The sequence below is a fragment of the Balaenoptera musculus genome, chromosome 19, assembly GCF_009873245.2.
Source record: "Balaenoptera musculus isolate JJ_BM4_2016_0621 chromosome 19, mBalMus1.pri.v3, whole genome shotgun sequence".
Lineage (NCBI taxonomy): Eukaryota > Metazoa > Chordata > Mammalia > Artiodactyla > Balaenopteridae > Balaenoptera > Balaenoptera musculus.
Window position 1 is genome coordinate 1066946 of NC_045803.1, and position 24406 is coordinate 1091351.

At 43.6% G+C, this 24406-nt stretch overlaps 1 protein-coding gene across 2 annotated transcripts in view; it reads left to right on the top strand.

Moving 5' to 3' along the window:
- The window catches only part of LOC118885219 (zinc finger protein 211-like), a 189000-nt gene that overhangs the window by 158594 nt on the left and 6000 nt on the right, over positions 1–24406 (top strand). Inside the window, exons 1-2 of one of the 2 annotated variants that reach the window (XM_036833715.1) lie at positions 12932–13197; positions 14313–14439. In XM_036833715.1, the coding sequence (XP_036689610.1) occupies positions 13165–13197; positions 14313–14439 (160 nt within the window). In that variant the 5' untranslated portion in view covers positions 12932–13164. Of the gene's footprint in view, positions 1–12931; positions 13198–14312; positions 14440–24406 lie in introns of those variants that run through there. The other variant, XM_036833716.1, reaches the window with a different exon arrangement.

Consider the following 24406-nt stretch of genomic DNA (forward strand, 5'->3'; position numbering starts at 1 on the left):
TCCTCCTGGACCAGGGCTCGAACCCGTGTTCCCTGCATTGGCAGGCAGATTCTTAGCCACTTTGCCACCAGGGAAGCCGTCCTCTGTCTTTTCTTGTGGCCACACCTGAGTGACCATCTCATAAATCGTACAAAACTCTTTTCATAGAAATTCCCTTTATTAAATGTCTGGTGGTTTGTACCATCCAGAAAATATCATCTTTTATCAATTCTCCACGGAAAATTCACCTGTTCATTTTTTATTTATTTTTAATTTTGAAATTTTTTATTTTTAAAATAATATTATACTATTTTCAGGTGTACAGCATAGTGATTCAGTATTTTTACAGATTATACTCCATTAAAAGCTATTACACAATAATGGCTAAAATTCCTTGTCCTATACAATATAACCCTGTTGCTTATATATTTTATACATAGTAGTTTGTATCTCTTAATCCCATATGCCTAATTTGCCCCACCACCCTTCCCTCTCTACTTTGGTAACCACTGGTTTGTTTTCTATATCTGTGAGTTTGTTTCTATTTTGTGTCATTCATTTGTATTGTTTTTAAATTGCACGTAAATGATATCATACAGTATTTGTCTTTCTCTGTCTGACTTATTTCACCAGGCACAGTATTCTCTAGGTCTATCCAAGTTGCTGAAAATGGCAGAATTTTATTCTTTTTATGGCTGAATAATATTCCATTTCACACACACACACACATCTTCTTTATCCATTCGTCTGTTGATGGGCATTTGGGTTGCTTCCATATCATGGCTATTGTAAATAGTGCTGTGGTGAACTTTGGGGTGCACGTATCTTTTCAGATTAGTGTTTTCATATTTTCCTGGAGATATACCTAGGAGTGGAATTGCTGCATCATATGGTAGTGCTAATTATAGTTTTCTGAGAAACGTCCAAATTGTTTAACATTGGCTACACCAATTTACATTTCCACCAACAGTGTAGGAGGGTCCCCTATTTTTCCACATCCTCTCCAACATATTTTTAGACTCTTTGCTAACAGCCATTCTGACAGGTGTGAGGTGATATATCATAGTTGTTTTGATTGCATTTCTCTAATAATTAGCAATGTTGAACATCGTTTCATTTGCCTGTTAGCCATCTGTATGTCTTCTTTGGGATAGTGTCTACTCAGGTCTTCTGCACATTTTTGATGAGATTATTTGTTTTTTGATATTGAGTAGCATGAGCTGTTTATATATTTTGGATATTAACACCTTGCCGGTCATCATTTGCAAATATTTAATCCCATTCCATAGATTGTCTTTTTGGTTTGTCAATGGTTCCCTTTGCTGTGGGGAAGCTTTTAAATTTAATTAGGTCCCATTTGTTTATTTTTGCTTTTATTTATTTATTTATTTATTTATTTATTGGCCACACCGTGTGGCTTGTGGGATTGTAGTTCCTGGACCAGGAATTGAACCTGGGCCCTCGGCAGTGAGAGCGCGGAACCCTAACCACTGGACCGCCAGGGAATTCCCTGCTTTTATTTCCTTTGCCTTAAGAGACAGATCTAAAAAAATATTTCTCTGAGTTATGTCACAGAGTGCTCCGTGGAGCATTTGCTTGACTTGGGCAGGGGTGCCCTGGGCTGGGGCACATGGTGAGGCAGTCACAGTCAGACCTCTCTCTGCCCTGCCTTGGGGACAGGACCCTTGGTCTCTCACAGCTGATCAGTATGTCCCCTCTCTAGCACTCCTGCTCTGTGTTGGCATTGCTCCACAGGGAGAAGGCAGGGACTGTGCGGTTCCTCTACATGTATGGTGGGTAGGTGATCTGTGGCCAAGCAGCTAGCCTCAGAAATCTGGGCTGCTTCTGATGTCCCGGTGAAGTAAGTGCCAACAATGGCGGATGCAGCCCCACCCGGGCTCTGCCCTGGGATCCAAGGGCCTCTGCATCTGAAGGTCAAGTCTTTTCTCTAGTCTTGGCTGCCCTAAACCTGGTGCAATGCTCTGACATGGAGGTAGCAGGCCCAGACATTATCAGGTAGGTAAATGGATCATTCACAGGAAAGCCATCAATGTTGTTTCCCAGTAGAAGGATAATCCTGGCCATTGAGCATGGAGTGCAATGTATGAGCAGGAGGGGGGACGGAGGGTGAACTAGGTGTTCTTTGAGTCCCCAAGCTGGGTTGGAAGGGAAAGAGGATTACAGTGACCAGACTCCCTTTGTTCTGAAACAGGCAACCTGACATTGAATCCCAAATACCTGTCCATTGCTGGGAGATCACAATGAGAAGACACACCCTCTCTGTGCCTCAGATTCCTCCCTCGAAATGGTCCATTTGCTGCTCGGTGACTACACTTGCGTCTTCCCACCTGTTACCACCCCAAACTCCTCCAACCCCAGTGCCGTCCTCATTCGCTGCATTCATAAAGCCTTTCTCCACTGTGAACTCTCTGATGTTGAACCAAGTGGCACCTTTGGATAAAAGATTTATCACATTCCTTGCACTCATAAGGCTTTTCTCCAGGGTGGATTTTCCTATGGGTATTGAGGTTTTGTCCTATGCTAAAAGATTTCCCACATTCACTGCACTCATAAGACCTTCCTCCAGTGTGAATTTTTCAACGTATAAGGAAAGTGGCTTTATGAGTAAAAAATTTTCCTCATTGGCTGCATTCATAAGGCTTTTCTCCGGTGTGGATTTTCCTATGGACAGTGAGATACTGGCTTCGGCTAAAGGATTTCCCCCATTCACTGCATTAAAAAACCCTTCACTAGTGAGGACTCTCTCATCCTGAACAAGTATTTCTGTGTGGCTGGAGGCTTTCTTGCTTTCTCCCCAGCTGTGATGACCTGTGATATCAACATGAGATGTAAACTTAAGGTCTTCTCAATCTTCAATAGATAGACCTTAATAGACTCCAGAGTTCCAAGAGTTACATTAGTTAGATTCTGTAAGTACAGGTATTGTTTAGGTGAGGAGATGGAATCCGTCTGTTGTACATCCTTCCCTCTGCCCCCATTGGAGCTTCTTTTTGTAGTATTTAAATAGTGTCCCTTTTTGTGTGCTGAGTTCCTCCTCTGCGCCAGTGTTGGCCACTCACATGTCCTACTGTTCTGTTAGGACTTGTATCATTTGCCTCCCATGTAGTTGTTGAACTGGGGGTGGAGAGTCCTTGGTGCTTCACGGGATGGACATGACTCTGGTCTCAGCAAAAAGAGCTCGCAGGTAGCATGGCCAAGATGACTGGCAGCTGGAAGAGCTTCATATCAGGTCTGTGTTCAAGTCATTCCAGAAACCTATCCTGGTTGAGTGTCATTGCCAGTGGCCACAAATCATTTCTCTTGTCCCTTCTCCATTCTTTTTTTATTTTTAAATTTATTTATTTTTGGCTGCGTTGGGTTTTCGTTGCTGCGCGCAGGCTTTTCTCTAGTTGTGGTGAGCGTGGGCTACTCTTCCATGTGGTGCACGGGCTTCTCATTGTGGTAGCTTCTCTTGTTGCAGAGCATGGGCTCTAAGTGAGCGGGCTTCAGTAGCTGTGGCCTGCGGGCTCAGAAGTTGTGGCTCGCGGGCTCTAGAGCGCAGGTTCAGTAGTTGTGGCACACGGGCTTAGTTGCTTCATGCCATGTGGGATCTTCCCGGACCAGGGATCAAATCCGTGTCCCCTGCATTGACAGGCATATTCTTAACCACTGCACCACCAGGGACGTCCCGCCTTCTCCATTCTTGATATTCTGCCAACTTTTCATTTCTACTACTTCTCATTTTTATTCTGATTCCAGCCTGGAATTAATTCCCTATCACCTCTCTAAGCCACTTATGTGGTCCTCTCACTGTTTTCCCCATAGTACCTACTGACATTGTTTATGTCCTGAAACACATAGGTATCCTGTAATATTCCTTGAACACCAGATACCTGTTGCAGTCAGATTTTCTGGGGCCTGGACATACACTTGTGCACAGAATCACAGGTCACCAGTAGACTTGTTCCTGGTGGAAGCTATTGAGAGGAGTGAATTGTAGAACATGCCTTTCACCCTTGGGCCACATCCAGTCCTTGTTTCCTGTGCTTGGTGAGGCCTCCTCAATTCTGTGACCTTAAGGCCCAATACTGCAGAGCAGTTGCTTCCTCAATTTGACCCCAACTCCATTTCCTGAACACAATCCCATGGACTCGTTCTTTCATGTATCAGATGTACAATTGTAATGGTGTCACTCCCCCGTAACAAACTCAACATGGACTTCACAATTGTTTTCAGGTTCTTGGCATGGAGTCGAGGATGAAGAGACACCATCTTAACAGACTGTATCTGGAGAAGGAGTGTCACAGATTAGGACCACCAGCACAGGTTTGTCTCCTGAGAAGCCCCAGCCCTGTAAGATGTGTGTCCCAGTCTTCAGAGATATTTTGCACTTGCCTGAACACCAAGGAACAAATAGGGGGCAGAAAGCATACACATGTGGGGAATGTGGGAAACAGTTCTATTTCACTGCAAACCTTCAACAGCACCAGAGGCAGCACATTAGGGAGAAACCCTTCTGATGTGATGTGGGGAGACCCTAGTTTTTGAAGAGCTGCACAGTCTACGCATCAGGGAATCTCTCTATGTGCAGTGAGATTGGGAAGGAATTAGTGGCCAAAATTGGACTTCAGAAACAGGTCACTAATAACAGGAAGAAACTGAACAACAGTAAGGAGTGTGAAGCTGTTTTTCACAGTGGAAAAGGTCATCACAGCTGGGGAGAAGGCAAGAAAGCCTCCAGCCACACAGGAATACTTGTTCAGGGTGAGAGATTCCTCACTAGTGAAGGGTTTTGTGAGTTCAGAGAATGTGGGAAAGCCTGAACTCGAAGAACTAACCTTATTCACCACCAGAAAGTTCACACGCAGAGAGGCCCTATGAATGCAGCCAATGTGGAAAAGTTTTTACCCTCAAGTCCAGATTCCTTGCACATCAGAGAATTAACTGTGGAGAAAGGCTTTATGAGTGCAGCCAATGTGGGAGATCTTTTAGCCAAAGGAAGTACCTCACTGCCCACTGGAAATTTCACACCAGAGAAAAGCCTTATGAATGCAACGAATGTGATAAATCGTTCACCCAAAAGTGGAACTTAATTGAACATCAGAGAGTTCACAGTGGAGAAAGCCCTTATTAGTGCATCGAATGCGCTAAATCCTTTAGCTAAGGACAGCTTCTGTGTATCTATAGGGAAATCCACACTGGATAAAAGCCTTATGAGTGCAAGGAATGTGATAAATCTTTCACCCAAAGGTACCACTTGATTCAACATCAGGGAGTTCACAGTGCAGAAAAGGCCTTGTGAATGCAGAGAATGTGGATGGCACTGATGTTGGAGAAATTGAGGTGGTAACAGGGTGGGAAGAACCTGTGCAGTTATTATGTAGCAAATAGACCCTTTCTAGGGAGGAAACTGAGGCACAGAGAGAATGTATCATCTGTTTGTGATCTCCCAGCAATGGACACGGATCTGGGATTCAATGCCAGGTTGCCTGGTTCAGGATATGGGGGGGTCTGGTCACTTCACTTCTCCACCCCCCCACACCAGTTTTGGGGACTGAAGGAACACCTTCTCTATCCTGACACTACTGCCCCACCCCATAACCGCCCCTCCCCCACCCTATTGAGCCCTACTCATACCCCAGACCCATGCTGATGGACAGGAGTATCTTTTCTCTGGGAACCAACATTGATGACTTTTCTGTAAGTGACCCCATTTATCTACCTATCCTAACCAGTGCTCAGATTCGATTATTATGATTCTCATTTGTGAAAGAAGGTGTGTGCAGCCCAGAGAGGTTGAGGGACTTCCACAAGAGCTCACTACTGCCAGGCCTTTGATGAGAGTGGTTTCTCTACACACTGCACCCATCCACTGGCTTCTCTCCTGCCCCTCCGAGCAGGGCCTCCATTTGCTGTGTCCTGACTGTGAACCACCCACACCTGGCGTCTGCATCTCAACTAGGGTCTCCAGCTTCATTTCCACCAGTGCACATCTCCCGGAAACACCCTTCCACTTGGGAAGTTCTTCACAGGGACAGTAGCACTAAGCCAGGCACTCCAGACTGGGTCATTGTTGTTATCCCAGATTTGACACGGGCTCCACCGCCATATGCAGTGATTCGTTTCCAAGGTCCTGTCCATCTTCCTCATAAACCCACATCAGGATGTCCCTGTTGCCCCATTATGCAGTTGACCCACTCATGTTCTGGGCAGTGTGAGGGACACTGAGGAATAAGAATGTCCACTGTGGCCCTCATGTGGCCTGGTCCCCAAGGCTCTTCCTCCTAACCCCTCTACCCATCATCTCAGTGATCCTCCCCCACCACCATCGAAAAATGTAAGTCACCAAACAATGATTGTTAATCAGCAAGAACTTGCCCACCCTTCTTTGGGACCCACACTTGACCAACCTAACTTAAAAGCTAAGTCTTAATGCAGGCGGACATCTCCAATGAAGACTGTAAAATGGCATTATGGAATCATGATTTTAATTGATTTCTGTCAGGATTCTTTTTTTTTTTAATTAATTAATTAATTTTTCGGCTGCGTTGGGTCTTCCGTTGCTGTGCCCGGGTTTTCTCTAGTTGTGGCGAGCGGGGGCTACTCTTCCTTGCGGTGTGCGGGCTTCTTATTGCGGTGGCTTCTCTTGTTGTGGAGCACGGGCTCTAGGCATGCGGGCTTCAGTAGTTGTGGCACGCAGGCTGTAGAGTGCAGGCTCAGTAGTTGTGGCACACCGGCTTAGTTGCTCCGCTGCATGTGGGATCTTCCCAGACCAGGGCTCGAACCCGTGTCCCTGCATTGGCAGGCGGATTCTTAACCACTGCACCACCAGGGAAACCCCATCTCTCAGGATTCTTGATGTTGAGGTTGTTTTTTTTTTTTCTCAAAAAATGCTTTTTATTCATTCACATATATTATTGCATTTAATGCTCACTTCATACCGATGAACAGAGGAAGCAGAAAGATAATTCCTTCACAGATGAAGAGTTTGAGATCCATAATAAAGTCCTTCTTCCCAATTAACAGTGAGTGAACAGAAGATCAAAAACCACCTCTGCTTTCAGCTCTCCAACTTCACCCTTCTTTCTTGAAGACAATGGAGTGTTCAGCCCTCATTTTCACATATGTTTATTGTTATTAAAAATATCTTTAGCAAGAAACTTGAAGTATAACGAAAAATCCATACTTCAAAATGTATAGAAATTATATTTACATATAATTTTTCACATTAACTCATTCAAAGTGTAACTCTATTATATTACAGTTGTTGGTTGAAACATCTAGGCATCTTAGCATTTTGTCTTCATATCATGCAAACTAAGTCCTAACCAGGACTTAGTGTGTGTCCTGTCTGGTTAAATTTCTATTCCTATCTTTTGCCTACTTTTATTTTGTGAGATTTGCCTATTTTCTCTCTTTTTTTTTTTGACAAATAGGAGTGCAGGGAAACAACAAAGACATCTGTGAGATTTCACTCACTCACCAATAATGTGAATGACTTTTTTCTGAATGTAATTGTAATTTGCAATAGTGAAAGCATAGGTTCTCATGTTTTCCTCAATTTTTTTTACTATGCATGACGTAATGACCACATACATTATACATGTTTAAGATAAATCTGCATTATTAACATATGCTACCTCAGTCCTAAGTCCAGACATTCAATTACACAGTAAATTAAGCCCTGTTTTGTAGTGTTTGCCAATTTCCCACCATAGCCAATGTCAAGTTGCCAACATAATGTCACTGAACACGGAGTTAGGAAGCATTGCCAGTTGGCCACCATTGTATACTTTTTCCACCTTACAGGTTCAGCAGCAGCAAATAATTTTAAGAATGTAGTTACCATAGTAGAATGATTATAAAGTGACAGTTTTTGCATATTTGTTTTAAGAATCGTTTCATGAATGTATAGTTGACTTAGAATAAATTGCAAGTATTTGAAATGTACATTTTGACATTCTGATACTTGTGCACACCCCTGAAACCAGTTTCCTCCTGCCATTTTTGATTCATCCTCAACATTAAAATTGCTGTTGCAAGGGACTTCCCTAGTGGTCCAATGTTTAAGAATCTGCCTTCCAATGCAGGGGACCCGGGTTGGATCACTGGTCAGGGAACAAAGACCCCATATGCCACGGGGCAACTAAGCCCATGTGCCACAATTAGAACGGAGCCCGGGCGCAGAAACGAAAGATCCTACATGCCACAACTAACACCCTATGCAGCCAAATAAATAAATATTTTTAAAAAATAACTGATGCAAGAACATATTCTACTTTTGTGATGACTATTTTCAAATGTTTATATAAACGGAATGACTGTTGGATCTTACCCCTATGTTAGATTATTTATCATATGATGCACATTTTTGTGCTTGTGTAACATCATGTATGTAGTGGTTTTTAAATTTATAATTCCAGGTATCATGTCATTGAATACATAATTTCTTAGCATGTATTTCTAAAATAAAAGAGCCCTCACATAACTCTGGTAACTTTATTGCATATGAAAGTATTCTAAATATTACTGCATATCAGCACAACTGGGGACACAGTGTGTTAGATTTTGAATGCTAACACCCTTCAGTGCAGCCTGGACGTACAAGCTCATGTACCACAGCACAAAAGATGTGTGACAGAAATGAAACCTTCTTGGGAAAATAAAATGGGAGGTGCTGACCCAGCATGGCAGGTGTGGCCACACAAACACTCCAGGTAGATTGTGGGACAGGCGTGTGATAGGGATGCTCAACATTCTGGCGTGTGGGCCACACACAATCACACAGTTCTGGTGGATCCGTGTGACGAGGTGGGTGCAGACTGGCTTAGAAAGAATAGCCTCTCCCACATCACCGCAAGTTTGATGATGCACTGATGGTGTTCAGTTCAGGGACTGGGTCACCACCTTGTTACAAGCTGGAGATTCACACCTGTGAGCAGCTTCAAGCAAAGGACTTGGGGTGGGGTTTTACAGGGTTTATGTGAGGTGTCAGCCTGCATTCAGCCCTTAGCATTTGGACAAAGGTTTGTCAAGGGTGAGTCCTGAGGAGTTGTGGGCACGTTCTTGCTGATTAGCAATCATTCGGTGATTTATGTTTTTCTGGTGGGTAGGAGGAGCAGTAAGGAGATGGGTAAGGGGGTTAGGAGGAAGAGCCTTGGTTACAGGGAGAGTGCTGCAGTGAACATTCTTTGTCGTTCAGGGACCCTCACAGGGTTTGAAATACTTACCAGGACAATTTGTACCCAGGCACATTCTGAAGTGGGTTCATGAAGAACATGGACACGACCTTGGAAACAAATCACTGCATATGGCATATGGTGGAGGTACGTGTCATATTTGGGGCGATGCTGAAGACCCTGTGTGGTTTGTTGGGTTCGTGCTGCTGTCCCTGTGAACAGCTTCACAAAAGGGAAGGTGTTTGCAGGGAGATGTACACTGGGAGAGGTGGAGCTGGAGGCCCTGGTGTGGATGCAGACATCAGGTGTGGGTAGTTCATGGTCAGGACACAGCTGATGGAGTCTGTGCAGGGAGGTGCAGAGGAGAAGCCAGTGCACCTGTGCAGTGTAGAGGATGCACTCTCATCAAAGGGATGGCAGCTGAATGCCATTCTGGAAGTCCCTCAAACTTGCTGAACTGCAGACCCCTCCTTTCACAAATGGGAAAAATAATAATAGATTCTGAGCACTGGGCAGGTTGGGTAGATAAGTGGGGTCATTCACAGGAAAGCCATCAATGTTTGTTCCCAGTGAAAAGATAGTCCTGTCCATCAGCATGGGGTAGAGGGAATGAGCGGGGCTCTTGGGGAGAAGGGGACAGAGGGTGTCAGGATGGACAAGGTGTTCTTTGAGTCCCCAAACCTGCTTGGGGAGTGAAAGAGGACTACAGTGACCAGACTGCTTGTGACCTGAGCCAGGTGACCTAACATTGAATCCCAATTCCTAGTCCATTGCTGGGGGTTCACAAGCAGAGCAGAAGATACCCTGTATGTGGGCCACAGTTTCCTCTGAAGAAATGGTCCATTTGCTGCAGGATAAATGCCCCTACATCCTCCCACCCTGTTTCCACCTAAACTACAACCCCAGTGCCCTCCGTGACCTTTCTGATTCCTGCTCCATCTGAACACCCTGGGTCCCCTCCCACAGTTCCTTGGGTAGGAATTGGGACTTTTCAAGTCCCCTTCACAGCATTTGTTCCCTTTGAGCAGCCACAGCAAGGAGCAGAGGCTGCAGAGTCTAGAGACCTCTTTGTGGATTCTGTCTGAGTCCCCTCTAGGGTTGTGACCTTGAGGAAGTCCCCTCTCAGCCCTTCCATTTCTTCAGGTCTGAAATGGGGATATTATAAATACCTCCCATGGATTTAGAGGACTGTGGAGGGTACATGTGTGATCCAAGTCCCTCAGTGCCCAGGTGGCTCCCTAGGTGCCGTTTTTGGTGGTGCGTAAGGATCCTCCCAATACTCTGTCCGTGTCTACAGAAAGTAGATTTATGTTTGACTGAAATGGATTTAACAGTGTTAAGGGAAAAATTTATTCTGACACTTGTTAAAATGGTAAGGAATTCTTTTTTCAGAACTATCAATATTTTGGATAGGTGTCAAGCTTCTGACAATATAGGTGAAATATTGAGTTCAACTTTAAGACAGCTGAGGATTTAGAGCCAAGGAGTAGAGTGAACGGGTCAGTGGATGGAAAATTACCAACAGAAAACAGGGTAAGAGGTGTTCTTGGTAAACCAACTTAACAATCTTGCCATAGAGGTCAGATACCGAGGATAGGAAATGAGTGTTTGATCAGATATCACTGAGGGAGTTATTCTTACTAAGCGGGCTTTGCAGATTTCTTGATAAAACTTGGCTAAGCAGGCCCTGCAAGGATGGGTCAAAGACCAAGATATGTGGGAAAGAACGCTCAGAGGAGTCTGACTAAAGCTTAGGCAAAGAGAGAGCCTTTGTCATTCTCTGGTGTTGAAGGAAGTGACCTTTTGTCCTCCAAACAATATAGGTTCATTTCTCATTTGGTTGTTTTTGTTCATTACGGACCAGCTGAGAGGAAGTCAAGGTGGCAGTGTAAGAGGACATGAGCTCACTTCTCCACATGAACACATCAAAAATACAGCTACGGTTGAGCAATCTTCACTGAAAACTAACAGGAAACTGGCAGAAGGACTCCTGTACAACCAAGGCTGTAAGCATCATGCACACGTAATCCAGCAGGAAGGGAAGAAAAGCACTGGGGTCTAGAGATATGGGACTCAGAGGAGAAGGGAGATCACATGGGCAGACACCCACCCTGGCCAGTGAGCTGATCGAGCCACAGACTGGGTGGCCCAGTCCTAGGTTCTATGTGGTAGAGGCAAGCCTCCTTACTGGTTGGAGGACCAGTGAGACAGAGAGAAAGGTTGGAGGAGCCTGGACTCTGTTTGGAAGGAGTGTGCATGCTCCCACCTGGCCCTGGGACCGGGCAGAGAGAGGTCTGCTTCAGCAGCTGCCGGTTTCCAGTGAGCAGGTTCACCACACACCGCAGCCAGAGCAGAAGAAATGCTCTGGCTCCACTAACTCCATGCCCCAACATGTCGCTGGATCTGGGGCAGTCAAGACCAGGGAAGGATTCCATTTATGGATGAAGAGGCAGCCCAGTCCCAGGGCAGAGCCCAGGTGGGGCTGCGGTGGCCATTGTGGGAACTTGCCCCACCGGTACATGGAAGCAGCCCACATCTCTGACGGTAGCTGTTTGGCCACAGCTCACCCACTCCACCATACATGCAGAGAAACCACACTGGCCCTGCCTTCTCCCTGTGGAGCGGTGCCACAGCAGGGCGGGAGTGGCGGAGGCTGGAGACACTGATCAGCTGGGAGAGAGTAAGGGGTCTTGTCCCAGAGGCAGGATAATATATCAATAATTGCCCAGCCTGAAGACCAAAGAAAGAGCCCAGAGACAAGGACAGAGACACCAGTGGTTTAATGGATACGGATCTTACTTATCCAGAGCAAGGTCCATGAGAGACACTCCACCATGGTCCAGACACATTAGGTAGGAAGTGGCAGCAGTCTTTTTTACTGTGGAGCAGAGGGAGTTTACCTGATTTAAAGGTAATTGATGTGAGGCTGGCTCATCAATTCTTAGGGAAAGCCGCAGAGGAGTATGCCACTCACAGTCCCTTTGATAAACTATCAATGTGAAGAAGTTATGATCTAAAGATTAGAACAGTCACTACCTGTGGCTAGGGCAAGAAGGTAGGCATTGACTGATTAAGCCTTATGATTAACAGGGAAGGTCAGCCATGTGAGTAGGGTGCAGGTGAATCAGACTGGTGGGGCAGAGATGTACATAGAGCAAGAATACAGCCATTTTGGGTGGCCTGATCATCCGTCAGTGTCTCTCACTGACTTGGGCACAATCACTGACTATGCAGCCAGGAAAGCCTTTGCTGGGGGTACCAAAAGCAGTGCTTTCCCTCTTGTTTAGCTGCATCAGGCCTGCCCAATATCTCCTTTCCAGATTTTCAGTCAGGGTCCTGTCTTTTTCCTTGTCCCTGAACATAGCTTACAAAATGACTCTAGCACTTCAGGGTGCACGCATTTCAAGAGCAATAGGATGTTTATTTACTTCTAGTTACCACTGGATGTCGACGTGGTTTGGCTTCAAGGAGTCTGAGATTAAATAAATGCTCTTAAGTATCCCCCCCTTTCCCTCAAGTATCCCCACCCCGACCTTAAGAGGGATGGAGCCGCTTCCTCGCCCCCCCCCTCTCCCCCCCCCCCAGCTGATTTCCCAGCGCTTCTCTCGGTGCTGTTTGGCTTTTTCGTGGTGCTTCCAGTGTGGGGCGCCACTGCTTCAGGCCTTGGAACTACATTACCCAGAAGAAATTGCGCTAAGGGAACGTTCATCCAATGAAAATCTAGGAAAGGGGCATTGCCGGGAGGGGAACATCAGGGAGGGGGACTTCCGGTGTTTTTGTGGCGGACATTTTTATTGTTGTTGAGACTGTGGACCTGATCAATAGCTCAGCTGTGCGGTGTTGGGAACGAGGTGAGGGGCCCAGGAGGTGGAAGTGGAGAGTTTGTGCGCACTACACAGGGGCGGGTCTTAGGGTCGGGGACGACGCCGCCGCTTGCGGGGAGTAACCGTGCCGACTCCGACCCGGTCGCTGGACTGTCGCCGCTCCGCTCCGCGTAAAGGCTCCGATGGCGGCGCCTGCGCTGACGGACCCACCTCAGGTAAACGCTGCGGTCTCCGGGTTCTCGCTTGCCCGTTTCCCCACCGAAATACGAACGCCCTGAGTGAGCGGCGCCTGGTCACGTCTGCTCCAGGACAGTGAGGGCTTCAGGGGTGGTTTATCTATTTCTGACCACCAGTGTATGCGGTGTGAGTGAGGCTTGGAGATGCAACTGAAGCAGGAACATCCCGGGGACGTGTACTCCGTCTTGTTTCTGCGGGGAACCAAGTTTGAGGCCAGGCTGCATCTGGAGTGGTAGCTGAGAGGTTGTACCTTTCTTCTTAGGGCCCTCAGAGCGGTGGAGAGTTTTGAGCAAAGGAAGGACACGATCTGAGTTAGGCTTTTGAAAATTCTCCAAAGCCTGTTCAGTGGAAGAAAAGACTGTAGGTGGGTGATGAGGACTTTGAGGCAGAGGGAAGTTGTGGCTTTTCCAAGGTCACAACTGATAAACGGTAGCACTGGGGACGGAGGCAGGCAGGGGAGATTAGCCAGTCAGCCCGAGGTTACCTGGCTCTGGTACCGCCAGGGGACCAGGGAAGGCCTGAGCCCCTGGAGTACCGCCATGGTCACTTTCTTCTATGGCCTGCTTGTTCCCACAGATTCCCAGGGCTGCAGAAGCACTTTTGGTAAATGGAGGTTGTCCCAATCCCTCACTTGTTTTGACCCCCACGCACACATTCTCTGTATTTGAGGTGTCTTAGGGCTCTTCACCTGCCATTCTGCTAGCTTTTTGGTTTGGGGACCTTGGAGAATCTCATGCTCTGGGTACTGAGTGCAGACCCAGACGTTCTATGGAGGGAGTATGGAAGGTTACTCCTAGAACCCACACCAGTATGTGGAAATACTTTGAGGTGAGGTTGACTTGGTTTAGGTAAGTGCAGGTCTCCTTTATTTTCTGGTGGGAATAAACAGCACAGAAGAGCAGGATTTCGGCTTCAAATGACTGCCTGTGTGTTTTGAAGGCAATGGGAGGTTCAGATCAGAGGAGGGAGGTTTTCTTCCCCAGGTCTCAAGTGGCTCCATCTCATTGGGCAGTAGGGGAAATGTGTGGGAAGATGGATTGTGGGTTTTCAGGAGTGAGACCGTTCATGGTTTTATTTGTCCCTGTTATACCAGGGCAGTGTGACCTTTGAGGATGTGGCCGTGTACTTCTCCTGGGAGGAATGGTGTCTTCTTGATGAGGTTCAGATACACCTGTACCTTGATGTCATGCTGGAGAACTTTGCAGTTGTATGCATGCTGGGTAAGGCCCTCACACCCACCCCTATCCTCTGAGCTAGGTTCTTCCTTTCTTCTCTTCCTCAAGGGCAGCTCTGTCCTCACATCTGGAACATGGGCACTGCTTTCTTCTTAAATTCCTTGGTTATGTGCTGTGGTTACTATGGCTAGGCAGAGTGCATCCCTAGTCCTTAGTGCCCGAACACCCGTAGCCCCAAAGTTACAGGTAAGGATTCAGGGTCAGTAGTCTTTTTTTGTTGATTGTTTTTAATTTTACTGAAGTATTGTTGATTTACAATTTTGTTTTAATTTCTGCTGTACAGTAGGTCCCTGGTTATCCATTTAAAATACAGCAGTGTGTACATGTCAGTTCCAAACTCCCTAACTATCCATCCCCATCACCCTTCCCCCCTGGCAACCACAAGTTCATTCTCTATGTCCGTGAGTCTGTTTCTGTTTTCTAAATAAGTTTATATGTATCAACTTTTTATTTAGATTCTGCATATCTTTCTCTTTGTGACTTAACGTCACTCAGTATGACAATCTGTAGGTCCATCCATGCTGCTATGAATGGCATTATTTCATTCGTTTTAATGGCTGAGTAATATTCTATGGTATATAAGCACCACATCTGTATCCATTCAACTGTCGATGGACATTTAGGTTGCTTCCATGTCTTCGCTATTGTAAACAGTGCTGCATTGAACATTGGGGTGCATGTATCCTTTCAAACCATGTTTTTGCTGGATATATGGCGAGGAATGGGATTGCTGGAATATATGGTAACTCTATTTTTCATTTTTTGAGGAACCTCCATACTGTTCTCCATAGTGGCTGTACCAATTTACAGTCCCAGCAGCAGTGTAAGAGGGTTCCTTTTTCTCCACACCCTCTCCAACACTTGTTATTTGTAGGCTTTTTAATGATAGCCATTCTGACTGTTGTGAGGTTATACCTCATTGTATTGAATAGTTTTGATTTGTATTTTTCTGATAATTAGTGATGATGAGCATCTTTTCATGTGCCTATTACCCATTTGTGTTTTTGCTTTAGAGAGATGTTTATTTACGTCTTCTAGGTTGTTTGTTTTTTGTTATTGAGTTGTATAGCTGTTTATATATTTTGGAAATTAAGCCCTTGTCAGTCACATTATTTGTAAATAGGATATCTTTTTGTTTTCTTTATGGTTTCCTTTGCTGTGCCGAAGCTTATAAGTTTGATTAGATCCCATTTGTTTATTTTTGCTTTTATTTCTGTTGCCTTGGGAGACTGTCATGGTCAGTAGTCTTGCCATCCACCTGATCGATCCCTCCTTGTTTGCCCTCTCTTTGGCCAGGTGACTGTCCAAATGAATGGTACCCAAGTTTTGCTCCATTCTTGTACCTGACATATTTTTGTGCTTGACTGTGTGACAGTGTTGTCACTGACATGGTTACTACTAAAACAGACCATAAGATGTTTTTGCAAGACCTTTTTTCAAGATTCCAATTTCTCTATATCCACGCCAGCATCCGGTTTTTTGTTTCTTTTTATTTTTTTAACATTTATTTATTTATTTCGGTTTCACCAAGTCTAAGTTGTGGCTAGCGGGTTCCTTAGTTGTGGCTCGCTCGTTCCTTAGATGCGGCTTGCAGACTCCTTAGTTGTGGCCTGCGAACTGTTAGTTGTGGCATGCATGTGGGATATAGTTCCCTGACCATGAATCGAACCCCAACCCCCTGCATTAGAAGCACGGAGTCTTAACCACTGCTCCACCCAGGATGTTCCAGCATCTGTTATTTTCTGTTCTCTTGTTTTGTTTTGTTTCGGCCTTGCTGGGGGGCATGCAGGATCTTAGTTCCCCAAGAAGTGATGACCAGGGATCGAACCTGCACCCCCTGCAGTGACAGCGTGCAGTCCTAACCACTGGACTGCCAGGGAGGTCCCTGTTATTTTCTGTTCTTTTGATCATAGCCATCCTAATGGGTGTGAAATGGTATATTTTTCCCATTTCAATTATATCCCTTTTGGTGTGCTTATTGGCCATTTGTACAGCTTTAGAAAAATGTCTGTTCAAGTCCTTTTTTATTTATTAATCAAGTTGGTTTTTTGGTTGTTGTTGAATTACAGATTTATCCATAGATTCTAGATATGAATCCCTTTTTATATACATGTTTTGGAAATGTTTTCTCCCAATCTGTGGTTTCTTTCTTACTGTGTTTGTAGTGTCCTTTGATGTTAAAAAGTTTTTCAGTTTTTTCCTTTCTTCCCCTAGCTTTCTTGGGCTATAATGACACATAAGTTTGTGTAAATTAAAGGTATGCAACCAAAATTGTTCATTTTTATGAGGTCCAATTTGTTTATTTTTTGTTTTGTTGCTTTTGCCTTTGTTGTCAAAGGCAAGAAATCATGGCTGAATCCAACGTTTTGAAGCTTTTCTTGTTTGCTTTTTGTAAGAACTTTTTAGTGTTAGCTCTTAAGTTTAGGCCTTTGATATATTTTGAGTGAATTTTTGTGTATGGTGTTAGGTAAGGTTCTAATTTCATTGTTGTGCATGTGGGTATCCGGTTTTCCCAGCACCATTTGTTGAAAAGGCTGTCCTTATTCAATGGAAATCCTCCTCTTGTTAGTAATTATTGCATCATATATTTGAGGGCTGATTTTTAGACACTCTATTCTCTATTCTATTCCATTGGAGTATATATCTGTCTTTATGCCAGTAGCACTTTATGCTGTTTTGCTTACTGTAGCTTTGTAAGAAAGTTTGAATTCATGTGTTGTGAATCCTTCAACTTTGTTGTTTTTCACAATTGCTTTGACTGTATCGAATCCCTTGAGTCTATGTGAATTTGAGTCTGAATTTTTCTATTTCTTGAAGACGTCATTGTTTTTGATAGGGATTGCATTGAATCAAAAATCCCCCATCTGAGTGTTAAAATTGATGAACCTACATGAACACATCATTATCACTCAAAATCTAAAGTTTGCGATAGGGTTCACTTGTGGTGTTGTACATTCTGTGGGCTTTGATAAATGTATAATGACATGTATTCACCATTATAGTATCATACAGAATGTGTTCAATTTTCAACTAAAAATTCTCCGTGCCCCACCTGTTCATCCCTTCTTCCCCTGTACTCCTTGGTATCCCCTGATGACTTTTTTACTCTGTCATTAGTTTCCCCTTTTTGAGAATGTCATATCCTTGGACTCATACAGTATGTAGCCTTTTCATCTTGGCTTCTTTCACATAGTAACATGCATTTTAAGTTTTCTGCATGTCTTTTCATGACTTGATAGCTCTTTGCAGTTTAGTTGTAAATAGTGTTGCTGTTCTCTGGATGTATCATGTTTATCCATTCATCTACTGAAGGACTTCTTGATTACTTCCAAGTTTTGAAAGTTATGAATAAAGCTACTGTAAATATCTGTTTGAAGGTTTTTGTGTGTATGTCCGTTTTCAACTCCTTTGTATAAATACCACAGAGTACAATTGCTGGAGGATATAAGATTATGTTTAGTTTAGTAAGAATCTACCAAACTGCCTTTCAAAGTGGACTCTACCATTAAGCATTCCAATCGGCAATGAATGAAATTCCTGTTGCTCCACACCCTTACCAGCATTTGGTGTTGTCAGTGTTTGGATTTTGGCCATTTTTATAGGTATGTATTGGTATCTGCTTTTGAGTTTAATTTGCATTTCCATTCATCTTTGTATATGCTAAATTGTCATGTGTATATCTTCTTTTAATAAGGTGTCTGTTAAGGTGTTTTGCTCATTTTGTATTTGGGTTGTTGTTTTTGTACTGAATTTTAAGGTTTTTTTGTACTTAACTTTTAGGTCCATGATCCATTTTGAGTTAATTTTTTGTGAAGGGTGTAAGGTTTGTGTCTAGAAGTCATGTTTTGGCATGTGATCTTCGGTTGTTCCAGTACTATTTATTCAAAAGACTTCATTTTTCTCCATTGTATTGCACTTGTCATCTGTCAAAAGTCAGATGAGTTTATTTCTGTGGATCTGTTTTTGCGCTCTCAATACTGTTCATTGATCAGTTTCTCTATCCTTTCAACAATACCGCACTGGCTTGATTACATTTTGTTTTTTGGGGGTTTTTTTGCCATGCCATGCAGCTTATAAGTTCTTAGTTCCCCAACCAGGGATTGAACCCTGGGCCCTCAGCAGTGAATGTGTGGAGTCCTAACCAAGGGGTGCCAGGGAATTCCCAGGCTTGATTACCTTAGATACTAAGTTTTGTTTTTCTTTTCCTTTTTCTTTTTTTCTTTCTTTTTCTTTTTAAGATACTAAGTCTTGAAGTTGAGTAGTGTCAGTCTGCGACCTTTGTTCTTCAGTATGGTGTTGGCTATTCTGGGACTTTTGCCTCTCTGTATAAACTTTAGGATCAATTTACTTAGATCCACAAAATAATTTGCTGGGATTTTGATTTGGATTGCATCGAATCTAGGTGCAGTCTAGGTGAAATTGGGAAGAACTGACTTCTTGACGGTAGTGGGTCTTCATATTTATGAATGTGAAATATCTTTCCATTTATTTAGTTCCGTTTATTTAGTTCTTTGATTTCTTCATCAGAGTTTTAGAGTTTCCCTTATGTAGATTTTTTTCTTTTTATATTTATTTATTTATTTATTTATTTATTTTTGGCTGCATTGTGTCTTTCTTGCTGTGGGCGGGCTTTCTCTAGTTGCTGCGAGCAGGGGCTCCTCTTCATTGCGGTGCACAGGCTTCTCATTGCGGTGGCTTCTCTTGTTGCAGAGCATGGGCTCTAGGCACACGGGCTTCAGTAGTTGTGGCACGTGGGCTCAGTAGTTGTGCCTTGCAGGCTCTGGAACACAGGCTCAGTAGCTGTGGCTCATGGGCTTAGTTGCTCCACAGCATGTGGGATCTTAATGGACCAGCGATCAAACCCATGTCCCCTGCATTGGCAGACAGATTCTTAACCACTGCGCCACCAGGGAAGTCCCCCTTCATGTAAATCTTATATATGTCTTGGTAGATTTATAATTAAGTGTTTCTTCCTTTGTCTCTCCACTTGTTTAGGAGGGTGTTAATGTACATGGTCTTGTGTTTTTAATTTCACATTTCACTTGTTTATTCTCAATGTATTGGAAAGTGATTGACTTTTGTATATTTTCCTTGTATCCTGAAACCTTGCTATAATTGCTACCAAGTTCCAGGATTTGTTTTGGGGTTTTTTTTGGTGTATATTTTGGTTTTTACATAGCTGGTTATATCATCTGAGAATGAAGGCAGTTTGATTCCTTCCTTCCTGATCAGTATAACTTTTATATAACTTTCTCTTCTCAGTCCATTAATTATGACTTATAGTATAAAGTTGAAAGGGAGTTGCCAGAGGGAACATCCTTGCCTTCTTCATCTTATTGGGAAAGTTTCTAGTTTTTCATCTGGTAAAGATGATAGTTATAAGGTTCTATTTAGATTGTCAAGTTGAAGTTTTTTTTCTATTTTTAGTTTACTAGGAGATGGAGATTTTGATCATGAATGGGTGCTGGATTTTGCCAGATCTGGTTTTCTGAATCTGTCGATGAGATCATGTATTGGCGGATTTTTTTTTCTTTTTTTTTTGGCTGTGCCACAGCTTGCAGTGTCTTAGTTCCCTGGCCAGGGATTGAACCTGGGCTAAAGTAGTGAAAGCGCCAAGTCCTAACCACAGGACTGCCAGGGAATTCTCACATATTTGTATTTAAAGTGGGTTTCTGGACTTCACTGGTGGCACATTGGTTAAGAATCCACCTGCCAATGCAGGGGACACGAGTTTGATCCCTGGTCCAGGAAGATCCCACATGCCACAGAGCAATTAAGCCTGTGAGCCACAACTACTGAGCCTGTGTGCTGCTACTATGGAAGTCCGCGTGCCCAGATCCCGTATTCTACAAGAGAAGCCACCACAATGAGAAGCCTGCATGCTGCAATGAAGAGTAGCCCCTGTTTGCTGGAACTAGAGAAAGCACGCATGCAGTAAGTTGATACAGCCACTATGGAGAACAGTATGGAGGTTCCTTGAAAAACTAAAAATATAACTACCATATGACCCAGCAATCCCACTACTGGACATATACCCTGAGAAAACCAGAATTCAAAAAAATACATGTACCACAGTGTTCATTGCAGCACTATTTACAATAGCCAGGACATGGAAGCAACCTAAATGCCCATTGACAGTTGAATGGATAAAGAAGATGTGGTACATATATACAATGGAATATTACTCAGCCATAAAAAGGAACAAAATTGAGTTATTTGTAATGAGGCAGATGGACCTAGAGTCTGTTATACAGAGTGAAGTAAGTCAGAAAGTGAAAATCAAATACCATATGCTAATGCATATACATGGAATCTTAAAAAAATGGTACTCATGAACCTAGGGGCATGACAGGAATAAAGACACAGATGTAGAGAATGGACTTGAGGGCACGGGGAGGGGGAAGGGTAAGCTGGGACGAAGTGAGAGAGTAGCATTGACATATATACACTACCAAATGTAAAATAAATAGCTAGTTGGAAGCAGCTGCATAGCACAGGGAGATCAGCTTGATGCTTTGTGACGACCTGGAGGGGTGGGGTAGGTAGGGTGGGAGGGAAGCTCAAGAGGGAGGGAATATGGGGATATACGTATACAGATAGCTGATTCACTTTGTTATACAGCAGAAACTAACACAACATTGTAAAGCAATTATACTCCAATGAAGATGTAAAATAAATAAATAAATAAAGTGGGTTTTTTTTGAGAGAACATATAGCTGACTCCTGCTTATGGATTCACTCTGATAATCTCTTTTCATTGGTGCATTGAGACTATCAATGTTTAATATATTGATATAGTTGGATAAATATCTAATGTATTTGTTACCATTTTCTACCATTGCCCTTATTCTTTGTTCCTATGTTAGTCTTCCACTCTTGTTTTTATTGTTTAGATCGAGCATCTTGTATGATTGCATTTTCTCTCCTTGTTAGCATATCAGATACACTCGTTTCTTTTCATTTTTTTTATGTAGTTGTACTAGAGTTTGCACTCTGTATTTACATCTGATTCAAGTCCATTTTCATATAACACTGTATGGCTTCCTTGGTAGTTTGAATACCTTATAATTTTAAAAAATCCTAATTGCTATCTCTCCTGCATTGTATTATTGTGCTCATTTGTTTTAATTTTACATAAGCATACATAAATGGGTGTGTTTAAAAATGCATAATTGCGCTTCCCTGGTTGTGCAGTGGTTGGGAGTCCGCCTGCCAATGCAGGGGACACAGGTTCAAGCCCTGGTCTGGGAGGATCCCACATGCCGTGGAGCAGCTAGCCCATGTGCTACAGCTGCTGGGCCTGTGCTCTGGAGCCCGTGAGCCACAACTACTGAGCCTGCATGCCACAACTACTGAAGCCTGTGCACCTAGAGCCTGTGCTCTGCAACGGGAGAGGCCACTGCAATGAGAAGCTTGTACACCGCAACAAAGAGTAGCTCCCACTTGCCACAACTGGAGAAAGCCCACATGCAGCAATGAAGACACAATGCAGCCAAAAATAAATAAATTCATTAATTAAAAAATGCATAATGGAGTATACAGTTACTATTGTTCCTTAGAAGACATGCATATGGGCAACAGCTACATGAAAAGATGCTCAATATCACTAATGGTCAGGAAATGCAAATCAAAACCACAATGAGGATTTCCCTGCTGGCGCAGTGGTTGAGAATCCACCTGCCAATGCAGGGACACGGGTTCGAGCCCTGGTCTGGGAAGATCCCACCTGCCAAGGAGCCACTAAGCCTGCGAGCCACAACTACTGAGCCTGTGTGCCACAACTTCTGAAGCCCGTGCACGTAGAGCCCATGCTCCACAACAAGAGAAGCCACCGCAATGAGAAGCCCGCGCACCACAACGAAAAGAGCCCCCGCTTGCGGCAACTAAAGAAAGCCCACATGCAGCAACGAACACCCAACTCAGCCAAAAATAAATAAATAAATAAATTTATTAAAAAAAAAAATAATCCACCTGCCACTGCATGGGATGAGGGTTAGATCCCTGATCCGGGAAGGTCCCACGTGCTGCAGAGCAACTAAGGCCCTGTGCCACACTACTGAGCCTGCGCTCTAGAGCCCATGAGCCACAACTTCTGAGTCCGAGTGCCACAGCTACTGAAGCCAGTGCGCCCTAGATCCTGCGCCACAACTACTGAGCCCATGTGACAGAACTGCTGAAGCCTATGCACTCTAGGGCCTGTGTGCTGCAATTATCGAGCCTGCATGCTGCAACTACTGAAGCCTGCGCACGTAGAGCCCATGCTATGCCACAAGAGAATCCACCACAATGAGAAGCCTGCGCACTACAACAAAAGACTAGCTCCCGCTCGCAGCAACTAGAGAAAGTCCACATGCAGCAACTAAGACACAATGCAGCCAAAAATAAATTCAAAGTTAGGAAAAAAAAAACCCACTGTGAGATACCACCTCACACATGTTACAATGTCTGTTGTGAAAAAGACAAGAAATAAGTGTTGGTGAAGTTGTGGAGAAAAGGGACCCCTTGTGCACTGTCGGTGGGAGTGTACATTGTTACAACTATTATGGAAAACTATGGAGAATCCTTACAAAATTCAAAAAGGAACTTCCATATGGTCCAGCAATTCCACCTCTGTGTATTTATCCACAGGGAGTGAAATCATCATCTCAAAAAGATATCTGTACCTCAGGTTTATTGCAGCATTATTTACGATATTCAAGATACGGAAACAACCTAAGTGTCCATTGATGGATGAGTGGATCTAACAAACATGTGGTATATATGGCATATTATTCAATATTATACAACCATAAAGAAAGATGGAAATCTTGCCATTTGCCTCAACATGGATAGACCTTGAGGACATTATGCTAAGTGCAGTAAGTCAGAGAGAGAAAGACAAATCCACTTGTCCCACTGTTTCCATGGAGGATTGGTTCCAGGAGCCCCTGCATATACTGAAATCTGTGGATGCTGAAGTCCCATAGTCAGCCCTCTGATTCTGAAGTTTTCCCATTTGTGGATTCATCCAGCTACAGATCATGTGATCCTGTGTGTATTTGTTGAAAAATATCTCTGTACGAGTGGACCCAAGTAGTGTGAACCCATGTTGTTCCAGGTTTACCTGTACTACATGAGTATACTTACATGTTGAATCTTTAAAACAACAACAACAACACCAAACTCAGATACAGACAAAGGATTAGTGATTGCCAGAGTGGGGCAAGGTGGTTAGATGAAGTGAGTGAAGGGTGTCAGAAGTTACAGACTTCTAGTTATAAGATGAGTAAGTCCTGGGGATGTAGTGCACAGCATAGTGACTCTAGTTAACGAAACTGTATTGTACATTTAGAAGTTTCCAAAGGGTAGATCTTAGAAGTTCTCATCAGAAGAAAAAATATGCAATTATATATGTTAACTAAACTTATTGTGGTACTCATAGCAGTGTATACATAAATCATGTTGTACAACTTAAAGAAATACAATGTCCCATGTCAGTTTTATGTCAATGAAAGTTTTTTATTCTCTTATGGTCTTCCTTTCTCTATGAAACCCAAATTTGTGATCTATGTCATTTTTCCTCTCTGAAGAAGTCCCTTTAATATAGTCCCACAATTTTTCTGTGTCTAAGAACGTGTTTATTTCATCATCAGTGTTGAAGATTTATGTTGCTGGTTACCAAATTCTAGGTTGGTGATGTCCCCTCCCCCTTCCCACTTTAAATATTTTACTCCATTCAGTTCTTATTTCCCTGAGTTCTGAGGAGAATTCAAATGTAATTGTTTTTTTTTTTTTTTTTTTGGCTTCTCTTGGGAAAGGTGTTGATTCCTTCAGCCTCTTTTAGTATTTTTTTTTTCTGCATTTGAATGTGATAAGCCTAAGATGTAGTGTTTTTGGCATTAAACCTGCCTCATGTTCACTGAGCTTTCTGGATCTGTTGGTTGGTGTCTGACATCATTTTGTTAGAAATTCT